The 13,329-nt window shown below is 47.6% G+C and overlaps 1 protein-coding gene and 1 long non-coding RNA gene across 2 annotated transcripts; one reads left to right on the top strand and one right to left on the bottom strand.

The window, feature by feature from the left end:
• Window positions 1–578: 578 nt before the first annotated feature.
• Window positions 579–9,348, top strand: PROX2 (prospero homeobox 2). The gene is made up of 4 exons (XM_025295193.3): window positions 579–2,228; window positions 6,319–6,426; window positions 7,477–7,671; window positions 9,163–9,348. Exons 1-4 carry the CDS (start codon window positions 936–938, stop codon window positions 9,346–9,348), a joined length of 1,782 nt encoding a protein of 593 aa, XP_025150978.3. The 5' UTR covers window positions 579–935.
• On the bottom strand, window positions 5,463–12,931 carry LOC112587787. The gene is made up of 2 exons (XR_003112229.3): window positions 12,785–12,931; window positions 5,463–9,248 (listed from the first exon to the last, which is right to left on the bottom strand). It is a non-coding gene; the product is annotated as an uncharacterized LOC112587787 (long non-coding RNA).
• Between the last annotated feature and the right edge of the window lie 398 nt (window positions 12,932–13,329).

Below are 13,329 nucleotides of genomic sequence, written 5' to 3' on the forward strand. Positions count from 1 at the left end.
AGCAAGACTATGCTGTTTTATTCACCACAGACTCTCCAAGCATCCAGAAGAAGTCTTGATGTACAGTAGATGCTTAAAAAGCAGTGGTGAGAATGTTGAAAGATCATGATCCAACTCTTCTGGGAGCAGGACTGCATAGTGGTCAAACAGCACGTTCTCAGACTTCAGTTTGCTTGTTTCAAAGGCAGGTGCCCTAACTCAGCACCAAGGACTTCTGGTTAAGCAGGACTGGCGGACCTACTGGATCTGCTATTTTTAACAAGTGCCCAGGGTGATTCTATTGCAGAAAGTCATTCTAAATCAAGATAAATCTTATTCTGACTCCAGCCTGACACTAACTATATGACCTTAGGGAGGTAACTTCTTAATTCCTCTGAGCCTGTTTCCTTTATCTGTAAAATAGGACTGCCAGCATCCCCACAGAGCTGTTAAGAGAATTAAATCAGGTAATGGGTGTAAAGTTATTGGCACAATGCTGATTATGCAACTGACTGCCACAATCATTATTATGGATTATTTTATTGTTATGTCCTGGCAGGACAAGAACTTTCTCTTGGGAGGCCTGTTCTTGGGAATGTCTTCAAACTGTGGTCGGGACCAGCGGCATCACCTGGGAGCTGGCTGGGGATACAGATTCAATCGTTGCCCCACACCAGACCTGCTGACTGAGAATCTACATTTTAACAAGATTCAGGCTGATTCGTCTGCTGGTCAAGTTTGAAAGGAACCACTCAAAGTCACAGGTCCTGTTTTCTCTCGTCTCTATTTTCAGAGTGCCCAGGTGGTGGGTGAGCGCCTGGAATCCCAGAGTCTGAATCCTTCCTCTAAGTGGAGAGGAGAAATCCCCAGCTCCCTGGAGGTGCATTCCAGCTGAGAGCCTCCAGAGGAGGAACTGTCTTGCGGAACCCTGACTACGGCATCTGTGGAGCCAAGAGATGGATCCAAACTCCAGCTTGCTTTTGGGACCAGCCCAGCATCCAACAGAACCTTGTATGGAAGGTGGAAGAAGCCTGTCCCCCAGAGAGCAGAGCAGATGCTCCCCCTTTGCCTGGAGTCAGGTCCCCAGCTCCAGCCTCTTCGACCCTGACTGCTTTGGGGATGAGCACATCCAGGCAAAGAGGGCCAGAGTAGAGACCATCGTCCAAGGCATGTTCCTCTCCCCAACCTCTCTGGGGCCAAGCAGGGCCCCCGCCGGGGACAGCCCTAGCGGCCCAGAGAAGGCCCAGGGGCGGAAGAGGAAGCAGAGCCTTCCAATGCAGCAAGACCCCCTGGAGGCAGGCCCCGCGGGGAACCGGGGCGGCGGCGGCAGGAAGGGGGGTCCTCGGGTGAGAGGACAGCTTCACCTGCTGAGGCAGCAGATGAGACACCTGCAGGAGCGCATCCTGCAGGCCGTGGAGCCCAGGGCTGCAGCTCAGGGCCCTCCAACGGCAGACCAAAGGAATGGCTCTAGGTCTGGGCCCTGGGGGGCGGACAGCGACCACAGCCAAGGGTCCATCGGGGACCTCTCCAGGGTGGAGAAACACAGAGTGTCTGAGGTCCAGTACCTGTCTGAGGGGCCCAGGTTTCTTCCCACTGGAGCACGGGCCTTGCTGGAGAGTCTGAAGAAAGAACTGACGGGGGCCATATCCCAGGCTGTGGACTCGGTGTTACAAAAGGTACTGGTGGATCCATCGGGGCACCTGACTCAGCTGGGCGGGAGATTCCAGGGGCCAGTGCCAGACGGGAGAAGTGAGCCCTTGCCTCCCGAGGGCAGTGCCCGTAAAGATCCGCTTCCTCTGGTGGCCTTGCCCAGGCGGGCCCAGCCACCAGGGGAGGCTCCACTGGGAAGCTTATCGCTGGCCAAGCCTCTAGATTCTCCCAGGTACCCCGTCTCTCCGAGAATGATCCCTAAACCCTATCAGGCTCCCCCAGCAGACTGTCCCTTGGCAGTTGTACCTGCCCACATCCAGGAGGAGTGGATTCTCGGCCAGCTACTAGGCCATGGGCCCGGTGGCCGCTGGAGGGGCGATCTTCCTCAGGACCCATCTGCCCTGAGCCAGCCCTCTTCCAAGGTGGCCCTGCGACCTTGGGGAGCTGCCAAACCGCGACCTCTGCCCTTGGGCCAGCAGCAGTGCCCCTGGCCCTTCACGTCCACCTGTTTGGAAAGACTGCCCCTCGTCTCCCCGGTGAAAATGGAGCCGGGTGGCCGGCAGGCCATCATGGACACGCTTCCTTTCTCTGCGGCCCACATATCCTTTTTGGGCAATTGGGGTTCTCGTTTGTCCCAGCCCAGAGAGACAGGAACTCTGGACGCTGAGGGGAGGTTAGGGGACAAATAACTGCTTGGCACAGGGAACTGCTCTGCCCTTCCAGAGGAGAGCGGGTCTTCTTAATGTTCGTTCTGGGGCTTCCTTCCCCTGTGGCTCATAGCTAGTAGGTTCCTGAGAAAGTGGTGACCACGTTCTGAGATCTAAGGGTCTGGGAGAGTTCCCTTACCTTCTTCTGTAACATAGATTCTATCACTACTGACTTAGTCCTTTGGGTCTGGAAGGGTTTTGTTTATTTTTAAACCCAAATGGGCTCCCAAAATATGACAAAAACACCCTGTGGAAGGAAGAACCCCATCACTGAGACGTCAGCTGCTCAGACACCTCGGCAGAACAGGTCAAAGGAATGCCCTTACCTGAGGCATGGCTCCCGGAACCTCTTGTCTCTTCAGGCAAAAAGAGACATCTGCTTCATTGAGACATCTCATTAAATTGCATCTCCTCGTGTCTGTGGAGTCACACTAGCAGGGGTGAATAGTCATGTCCCTTTACCTGCACCGACTAGATAACTCATGGGCAATACATGAGGGGCCAGAAACTTGTGGGGCCAATGGGAAAAGGGGAGATTTTCTTCAGGGACAAGACCTGAGGCCAGGTGAAAGGGGTAAGAAGACTTCAGTTGAAGGACTAGCGTCTAGGCTGCAGCTGAGGAGAGAGCTGGGTGCTGTGTGTGTGTGGAGCAGGGTGGGGGGCCCCCGCCGAGCAGGCTGTGGGGCCCAGGCTGGTCTGCAGGGGGTCTGAATCTTACTGCATCACCTCTGCAAGCCGTAGGGAGATCCCACTCAGAAACAGGCATTTCTCCAGAGTAACCCTCCCTCAGGAATGTAAAAGTTGTTGAAGCAAGAGAAGAAGTTGCTTGGGTAAACACTGGGTTAATTCCATTTCTGTGGGACTTCTCAGAGCCTTTTTAACATGAAGTCCGATGAAAAACACTAAGAGGAGAATGTATGCGGTTCCACACACATAAAACCAAAGAACCCTCTTTCAACCAGCATCTTGTGAGATTAAAGCTCCTGAGAACATATTTTGGATGTGGCTTTTTTAGTGAGCCAAGCTCACGCTGCTGCTTCTCAGGGACAGCCTTAAACTGCATCTCCTGGGTTCTGTGGAGTCACACAAGCAGGGGTGAATACTCATGCCCCTTCTACCTGGCAGGCTGTGGTGAAGGCGGCAGGATGGGGTGGACCAGCTCAGGGCCGCACCAGGCTGGCTCTTGCGTCCTAAATGCTATGAGCGCCACCTGCTGGTCACAAGTGTTGGCAACACTGCCCAAGCTTGGCCACCCCTGGGTTCTTTTCCTGGCAGGCAGGGAGCAACAGCTACAAACAAACCCAATGCTGAGAGCATCTCGAAGGCCACCAGTACATCTTTCAGGCAGTAGACACGGAGATATCACCATAGACAGATTTTCTTGTCAGATGAAAGCCCTCTGTTAGAGAAGCTATCTGTCCGGTCTTTGATAAGAGGCCACTGGTTAAGTCTCCCTGTCAGATTGTGGAAGAACCTCAAGAACTCAGTCCCCAAAGATTCTCCACTGATCTTCCCCTGGGAAGGGTATTCTGCTGTTTCAGAAAAGCACCTCCTGTATGCCTGGCCCTGCCTCGTGAAATGAAGCTTGGGCTCCGAGAACTTCAGGAGGTTTTCAGCGGCCACCCACAGGGCCTGGCTGCCCCGGTCATGCAGTTGGCTACCTTTGGAACGATTTGGGGCCCCCAGGCAGCATCTTGGCCCCAATTATTCCCTCATTCTAGAATTATAAATTTGTTCTTCTGGGCCTTGAAAGCCCAGAAGAGCAAGATGCTTAAGTATAAATGAACTTTCCATTCACATGACACCCCTGTGCACAGGTGGAGCGGCTATGATGACGAGACAATGATGAGTGACCACACACCTCCTGGGTGGTGGGCATTGGGACTGACAGTGCCCCTGTGCACTGCCACCTAGACACAGTTCTGAAACTCAAAACGCTCTGAAAACCTCTATGATTTCTTTCTCCTAAGGTCGCTGGGAAATTCTCTTGGTTGCAAAACCTGACCTGTGCTGTGTGCTAAGTCGCTTCAGTCATGTCCGACTCCTTGCAACCCCATGGACTATAGCCCGCCAGGTTCCTGTGTCCATGGGGACTCTCCGGGCAAGAATACTAGAGTGAGTTGCAATGCCCTCCTCCAGGGGATCTTCCTGACCCAGGGATGGAACCCACATCTCCTGTGTCTCCTGCATTGGCAGGCAGGTTCTTTACCACCAGCGGCATCTGGGAAGCCCTCCCTGTGCTGATAGGAGGCCTCTTACAGACTATCTCACTTAGCACAATTAGTCATTGATTTTGCTGTTGCAACTTTATCTGATTAGACAGCTGCCACAGACCCTGCTGTGGGCAGTAACTAACACATCATACACGCACCATATTGCCTTGATAAAATAAATTCTGAAACCTGGCGTCCATTTGGCCCACTGTTTCAGATAAGGGGTTGTGAGCCCAAGTTACCTCACCACCCTCAAGTATCTACTCTAGATCAGTATCTGAGAGGGACAGAGAAGCAGACTAACTTGCTCAAAGACAAACACATGCAGAGCCAGGATTCAAAGCCAGCATCTGACTTCCAAGCACAAGTTTCAACCACTACACTCCACAATTTAGAAATGGGGCCCAGAGAAGGTAAGCAGCTTGCCCAGGGTCACACAGGGACTAGGTGGCAAAATCTATTATCTGAAGCTGGGTCTTTGAACTCCCAATCCAGGATTCTTTCCACAGCACTTATGAAGAATAAGATAAGAAGTAGGGCTAATGAGGCAAGGGGCGGGGGCCTCCTGGACAGCGGCCTGGGTGCCTGGGCCAGCTATAGTTGTCTGGTTTCCTTCGGGTAAACGGACCTGTCCTACTGAGAAGCCTTCATTGTCCTAAAGCTACAGCTCTCAGCCTCAGCTCCAAGGTTACCCTGTACGTCTCCCACTCAGCCCTAGGATTGTTCCTGGGAAGCTAAGTGTTCTAGCATAAGACTCTTTATTTCCCTACCACCCTGGTGCTAGGTTTTCAGGCCACAACCCCCTGCTCTTATTAAAGGGGAAGGGATCTGTTCCCAGAGTGAGAGGCATGGGTTGGAATAGAATCGCCATAGTTAATCGTGGATTAAAGTTGACAATTCACTCACTCATTCCTTCATTCACCAAACATTTATTGAGCACCTACTCTGCTCCTAGCACCAGGCTAGGCACGTGGAATACAAAGATGAAAGGGTAAGGCCCTTGCTCTCAAGGAGCTCACAGTCTAAATGGGGAGACAAACATGCACTAAAGATCCCAATCACATCATTCTTAAAAAAACAGCTTACACAAAGAACGCTGGTAGCCCAGGGTAAGGAAGGCCTACCTCGGCAAGGAAGCGTTTCACAGCAGAGGGGGCATCTGAGTTGAGGTGGGGAGGGTGAGGGGGAACTTCTGCCAGGCAAACAGAAAGAAGTGCAGCCTGGCAATTCAAGCTTCTTGAGCCAAAGCCAGATCACTGAGTACCATGATCTGGTACTCAGTCAGGTTAGGTGCTCACTGGCATCAACACCACAAACACAACGATGAGGGCCAGAAAGGGGACCATCTAGTTGACTCCTCTCATTTTACAGACAAGGAAACTGAGACAGAGAGAAGCAAGTCTCTACTTGGGGTTTTAACATAGTTTATCTGGGGGACAGCTGCCATCTCTTCCCACCCTATTGTGAAAGCGCACACACTCACACTGAGTACAACAAATTGTATTTGCTATCACATATGCAATAGATCTTTAACACATCAAAATGTTTTTTAAACTCTGCAACTTTACTGTACATAGATGGTATTCAGCATCTGGAAAGAAAGAAGTTTATCTGATCATACTTGCTAGAGACAGAAAAATGAAGCAAATACATCATTCAACCGGAAAAAAATTAAATAGAAACCATAAGGAACAGGGCAATTTACCATGTGGATAATTTGACAAAATCATTTGATAAACTGGTCTTAGTTTTCCTTGACCCTGGGCCAAATCCAGGAGGGCCTCAATCCTGGTCACTTGAAGAAGGCCAAACTAATGTTTTTCTTCACACGCTACCCCAGCTCCAGCCTCCTGAAGGCTTATTTCCCTGATGTTCAGGTAAAGTCCTTCAACTGAGTTTCAGTCTCTGCAAAACTCCCCAGGGCCAGAGGTGTTTCCCACGTGGAGTCAAATCCTAGGTCATCATCTGTGCACTTCAGCTCCTCTTCTTGTCGTGGGATTTTTGTCCTGGGCTGAGAGACTGAACAAACAGGGGTAACTTTGGGGGAAGGAAGGTCGGGTCTCTGAACGTAAGCTTCTGAGCTATAGCTAAGACCCAGAAACACTTGGGGAAGGAGGCGGGCTTACAGAACCAAGAGTAAACAGCACCTTTAGCCTAGTGTTCTGTCTTTGCTGGGGACACTATAAAAAAGAAAGAATATATCAAGAGTTGCACACTGTGGCTGTTAAATTTACCTTTGAACTTTTTTGTTTCAAAACTGAGTGAAGGACCATACAAATCAATGTGACAATGAGAAAAATCAAGCTCTGATGGTTGGAACCAGGCCTTGGATGTTTCCATGGTTTCAGAGGGTCTCCTTTACCCTGGGTGTTGGGTTAGGGGCTGTTAATACTTTGTATCCTTTGTATCTCAATCATCCTATGGTTTTTTTTTTTTTTTTGAGCTATTTCCCTCATACCCAGTCGCTTGCTTCTTCCCTGATCCAAGTTCTCATTTTTGATTCATTCTGCAACTCTGAGTTGCCAATACCTAGTCCTCTGATCTATACCATTACCCCTTCCCTTGGCTCTACCTGGCAGAGGGCACTGGGGCTGTGATGTAATCTACGTGGGTGCTGCAGACACTGGGACCACACTGATCTTGACCTTGGGCCCTCCCAAAGTCACACTTAAGGAGTGAAAAACTTTTATAAGTCTAGGCTATAAAATACATTTGTTTTCTACTGGGTATTACAGCTAATTCAGATTTTTCTATGTATAACTGTATAGGCTTAGAAAATAGCTGTGACTTCTTTTTTAAAGAAAGCCCTGTTTAGTGTGAATTGAAGCCACTCTTGCTAAGCCCTGTGTTGAATTGGAAGCTGGCAGTTCTGACTCTGAGCACCTCGTGGCAAACGTCTGACTTCATGGATCCTGTTGTTTGCACAGTTCAACCGCTGCATCACCTCCCAGATGATCAAGTGGTTCAGCAACTTCCGTGAGTTTTATTACATACAGATGGAGAAATTTGCTCGGCAAGCGATTTCAGATGGTGTCACAAATCCCAAAATGCTGGTGGTTCTCCGCGACTCAGAACTTTTTCGAGCTCTCAATATGCACTATAACAAGGGAAACGACTTTGAGGTAAGACCATGCACTCGGGGCCCAGGAAGTCTGATGAGCGCCTTCCCTTTGTGATTGGAGTTTTAGAAAAGATCCCCTTCCATGTCTGTCCTTACGTCACTGAGAGCAGGGCAGCCTGGGACCCATCTCTGTACCATCCACAAAGATGACGGCCTCCGCATCTTCTAGTAGGCAACAGGTAGATACCAAACTGAATCTCCAGCCAGTCTTTATTCAGAAACACGGGCAGAGGTCAGGTATTAGGCCATTTTAGACAATACTCTAATGACCGGGTTGTACACCCTGAAAGGCTTCTCGCCTTTGCACCAGGAGGCCCAGGATAAATGCCGGGCTCTAGCTGCAGCACTAGTTCTTGGCCAAGGTTTCTTTACACCAGTTGCTGTTTATCATTTGGTTCTTACCTTTATTCTCCCTTGAACAGTTTTATCTGTGGGCCTTCCATGGCAAGTCATCTCAAATCCTTTCTGGAAGTAATACACAATACTTAAGCTGCTCAGTCCTTTGGGGATCCCTGTGAAGGCACACTGGTGGCACCTTAGAGGTAAAGCATCGGTGAAGGGTGAGCAACTGGCCCAAGTGTCATCGGTGAGAGCTTGCAACAGCCAACAGCTCTGTTCGGCTGGCATCTTGTTCTGCAGGTGCCCGGTGTGTCTGGTCACGAGCTCTTCTCACATTTCTCACTTGACTGTGCGGTCACGAGGAGCAGTGTATGGACCCCTCCAAGAAAGCAGAGAACTGCTGGCATCCGCTGTTCAGATGCCCCATCGGAATATGCTTAGAAACCTAAGCCTACCTGTGGGGAAAACGGACCATGCCTCCTTTGAGAGGCTCGTGGGGGTCCAGGCATGTGGGTGGGGGGCAGCACTGCATCTTTCCACGTGGAGGTGGTCATCTGGCAGGCAGTGGGGGCAAGCCCCCAGCCAGGCTGGATCTGGAGGCCCTGCGGGATGTCCCATCATTAATGCTGCCAGTCTGGGTGAGGTCCTGGAACATAGTCTTGAGCCCTCTCCACCCCCAAGCCAAATGGTTGGCTTTGGAAGCAGGAGTGATTCCAAGTCCTTTGAATTTAGTCCCCAAAAAAGGTGGAATGAGGTACGACAGTCATAAGCTTGGGGTGGTTCCTTCCACGTGAGGCACTAAGGAAAAGAATACCAAAAACCTCTTTTGAACCACAGATTTCATTTCAACCAGTCAGAATTTCCCACTTGCTGAAAATGTCACCCATTAATGGAATCAACTACTCCTACAGAGGAAGTGTCCCTAATCCGTTTTTTCCCAAGGCTGTCTCATCAGGATCATCATTTTAAGGTCCGTATTTGATGAGGGAGCAAGAGATTCCTGGGGCTTCAAAAGTCAGGGGCCAGTAGAGTAGGGGTGCTCCGGTCAGCCTGCAACCCAAGGAAATGGCAGCGTCAGGCAGTGAGGTCTGGATGGCGCCAGGCTTCACCGCCTCACGTTTTTTCTTTCTCGTGGGTCTCTTTGGGAATGCAGGTCCCAGACTGCTTCTTGGAAATCGCCAGCTTGACTTTACAGGAGTTCTTCAGGGCTGTCTCCGCAGGCAAAGACACAGATCCTTCCTGGAAGAAACCCATTTATAAAATTATTTCAAAACTGGACAGTGACATCCCAGAGATATTCAAATCTTCCAGCTATCCCCAGGAACTGTTTGGGAATTAAGATCCCACAAAGGGAGGAGTGACGGGTCTGGCTCCCCTGGGTTTGGTTCTCAAGTGGCAATCAGTACAGCTGTAGCCATATAACGAGGGTAAGGAGAAATCCCTCAAATAGGTACTATGACCACTTTTTGATCATTTATTTCCTTGTCCAGAATTACCAGAGGTTTAACATTAACTATAAAATACTGTAAAAGGAACACAACGGTTTGGAACCAGAAGAATCTCCACTCCACTGTTTTCAGGTATCATGACCCTGGGAACCTGCAGGTATCCCTGCATCTGTAAAACGAGGTTGTAAGGATATAGAGATACGTCTGAGAGTACTCTGTGAAATGTTTATTACTCACTACACAAATGTTCTTTTTTTCTCCCCTTCAGCTTTCAGATAAAGTTATCTTATTGGGAGTCTTTTTTACAAATTGCTGTTTTTAGTTATCTATTTATCAAGTTTTACTGATTTGCAAGACACTTTCAAATACATTACCTTTAAGCTATTTATCCTGAAAAGTAGATATTATCTTCATTTTAAAAATAACCACACAGAATCTTAGAACTGTGAGGTAAGTCGCCAAAGGCTACAAGGCCAGGGCATTTGGGTTGGGAGGGGTGGTCAGGAGCATGGAGGCACCCATGACCTTCTGATGCCAGGCTGCACAGGGACCACCTTGTGTTGCCACCCATGCTCTCAAACAGGCCACTGTCCCCGGTGAGCACCCAGCACTGATGGGCACTGTCTTCTGACAACCCCTGCCTGGCACTTAGGAGTGCTTTGTTACCCGGATGTCCACCGATCCTTTCAGCAAAGCCAATACAAACTTTCTGCAGGATTTGAGTGTTGTTATACATTCACAGTTATCTGCTGGAAGTTTATCAGCAGTTAAATAACCCAAACTGTCTCTAGTCGACCAATGTAATGAATGCCCCAAGCTCCTATGTGCCGAAGAAACTGAACTTCAGGGCATGAAAGCTAGAAAGGGCCTGAGGGGCTCATCTGGCCCAGCTTGCTTAAATGAGGAAGGAGGAAACTGCAACTCAGACGGGAGGTTTGTGCACAGCCTCCCAGATGATGAATGGCATAACTGAGACAAATACGGCATCACACAGAAATGGAAACTCCCCTGCTCCATAAGGACCTTACCGCCCATGGTCAATCTTTCACAGATAAAGGAATTCAGGAAATCTACTTTTTTTTCTTTTCCCCCTGCTGGTTCAACACAAATGGTGACTTGCTCTGAGCATATAAGCAAGATCTCTGGAATGCTGGGTAATTGCAGCATCCCAGCTAGTCAGAAAATCAAGTCTTTGAAAGCATGCCATAAGTGCGCAGGCCAGGGCGGGCATCACTCAGAGCTCATTCTGACTAAGGGGTGTCTGTGATTTCAGTAGCTTACTGCTTTCTCCTCTACAGAAATTACTATACCAACTAGCCTACTTCCTTGACTTTTCAGGTCAGCTGGATCAGATAGGATGAAGTTCCTAAATTATTGCTAGATGTATCAACACAAAATGGTAGGAAAGGTGACCTTCTTTTGAATTTTCTCTTACTCCAAACAGCCAAGAGGAAAAACAAAATGAAAAAAAAAGAGAGAGAAAGAAAAAGAAAAATATTCAGCCCGAACCAGTCTTTTGGGGTTGTTTCAAGGTTATTTGTAAGTGTCCTTCAGTACATCCAACTGTACTCAGATGATCTTTGCCCTATTTTCTCCTACAATGTTCCCTTTACAAAAATGAAAGACTGCCAAATCTAAGTTTTAAAAGTAAGCAAGCACTGAGTATCCTGAGCAAAGGCAATCAGTTATCTGTGTTTGGAGACAGGAGAACCTGCTGTCCAGAGTGACATTACAGTTATTTAAGACATTCATGGAAAGCAATTCCAAGTTCACATGATTGTCCAATGTGGAACAGCCACTTTCTGTCCCAAACCTGAAATTCATTAGTGTGTGTTTTAAACACTGAGCCAAGCCACCTCCAGGGCAGTGAACCTTGAAATGTACAAGTTCAAATTGAAAACACTTGTGTACTGCAATCTTTCCAGGAAGTGTTCTCTAACCACTGAGCTAAACACACAAGAATGTATAAATACATAGTCTCTGCCAACAGAAGAATTTTCTGTTTTATTATATTTTTCTGTTTCTACCAAGAATGGAGGGAACACATTCGGACTGTAAGCTGAGCTGGTTATTGTGTTCTTTTAGCAGTCATAATATTGCCAAAGGTCAACTGTTTATTCACCTTTTTCTTCCCATTAAGGTGCACATGGGTACTATTCTTTTCCAAAGTAAACATGCCCAGGGTCTAGTCAAATACTGCATAACTGTCCAATCCTTCATTGATGGACAGTAGGGGCTGGACTAAGGTTTAAGATGATGGCACTACTTAGGGATTAATGTCCAATTATCAATTAAAAGCAGGCACTTAATTGGCATTCCATGCAGAAAGAGATTCATTAGGACCCTTTATTTCAAACATGGTTGCATTTAGTATACACAGCTCCAAACCAGATTCATACAGTAAAGAGGCCAAGGGCATCTCCTAGGTATATAAGGGGCACCTGAACCCTTTTCTTTCCATCAGAGAAAGTGCACACTGGCAGAGATAGCACACCACTCTTTAATAAAGTTGCATACCCCAGACCCATGGAGGTGCATAGGTCTACTTTTTAAAATGTGTCTTTGTTTTCAATAATGTAGAATCTTAAGAGAAATTAATAATTTAAAATAAGGCTTCCATAATTTTACATGTACCTTTAAGAAAATACATCTTTTTAAGTCAAATCCTTAAAAAATTTGCTGAAATTTTGGTGACCAGTTTCCCGGATGAAGTGTATTCTAAATTGTTCATAATCTCTTTTTAAAAGTGAAATATAGTTGATGTTTGTTAGTTTCTGGTGTACAGCAAATTACTCCTGGTCAGATTTAAGGATATACAACACACACTGTAAGGAATGAGCTCTGGTTACCTATTTGAGATTGATTATTGATAACACATGCCGTATCTCTGAGGTCGATCATGGTACCTATACTTAAAAAGATGTACTAAGTGCTCAGTTGTAGAATAAGATAATTCATGAAAAAGGCGTTTTTAAAGGGTAGACAATTCCTACAGACCAGAAGGAGCTCTTTCAGATTATATAAACTTAAATAGTACAACCAAGTACCCAGGAGTTGATGCTCAATCATGTTGTTTTAGAAAATCAGATGTGAGGCCCCAGAGAAGGAAGGGATTGTCTGATGAAACGTTGAGGACAGGTACAGATAATGAAAACAGTACAGGAACACCCACCCACCCACCTCCAAACTCCACCAGATTCACATGTTCATACATTCCCTGAGGAATCTGTCTTCACTTTCACCAAGTCCCCTGGGGTTGTTTCCCACAATCTTATCCTTCATACTCATAAACTCTTGCTTTGCCACTCTGGAATTCTCCAGACTCACCCCTTAAACGTCAGATCCTAGTCTTCCCTTCAGTTCAGTCGCTCAGTCATGTCCAACTCTTTGCGACCCCATGAACTGCAGCACGCCAGGCCTACCTATCACCAACTCCTGGAGCTTACTCAAACTCATGTCCATCAAGTTGATGATGCCATCCAACCATGTCATCCTCTCTTGTCCCCTTCTCTTCCTGCCTTCAATCTTTCCCAGCATCAGGGTCTTTTCAAATGAGTCACTTCTTCGCATCAGGTGGCCAAACTATTGGAGTTTCAGCTTCAACATCAGTCCTTCCAATGACTATTCAGGATTGATTTCCTTTAGGATGGACTGGTTGGATCTCCTTGCTGTCCAAGGGACTCTCAAGAGTCTTCTCCAACACCACAGTTCCAAAGCTGTGGTGGATCAATTCTTCGGGCTCAGCTTTCTTTATAGTCCAACTCTCACATCCTTACATGACTACTGGAAAAACCATAGCTTTAACAAGATGAACCTTTGTTAGCAAAGTAGTGTCTTCTGCTTTTTAATATGCTGTCTAGGTTGGTCATAGT

This window comes from Bubalus bubalis, chromosome 11, assembly GCF_019923935.1.
Source record: "Bubalus bubalis isolate 160015118507 breed Murrah chromosome 11, NDDB_SH_1, whole genome shotgun sequence".
NCBI lineage: Eukaryota > Metazoa > Chordata > Mammalia > Artiodactyla > Bovidae > Bubalus > Bubalus bubalis.

Excerpts from the sequence above, each read along its gene's own strand:
- PROX2 (XM_025295193.3), top strand. The coding sequence starts at position 936 with ATGGATCCAAACTCCAGCTTGCTTTTGGGACCAGCCCAGCATCCAACA. Across the intron at positions 2,229-6,318 it reads TTCCTTTCTCTGCGGCCCAC|ATCCAGGAGGGCCTCAATCC; the intron begins ATATCCTTTTTG and ends ACCCTGGGCCAA. Across the intron at positions 6,427-7,476 it reads CTTATTTCCCTGATGTTCAG|TTCAACCGCTGCATCACCTC; the intron begins GTAAAGTCCTTC and ends TTGTTTGCACAG.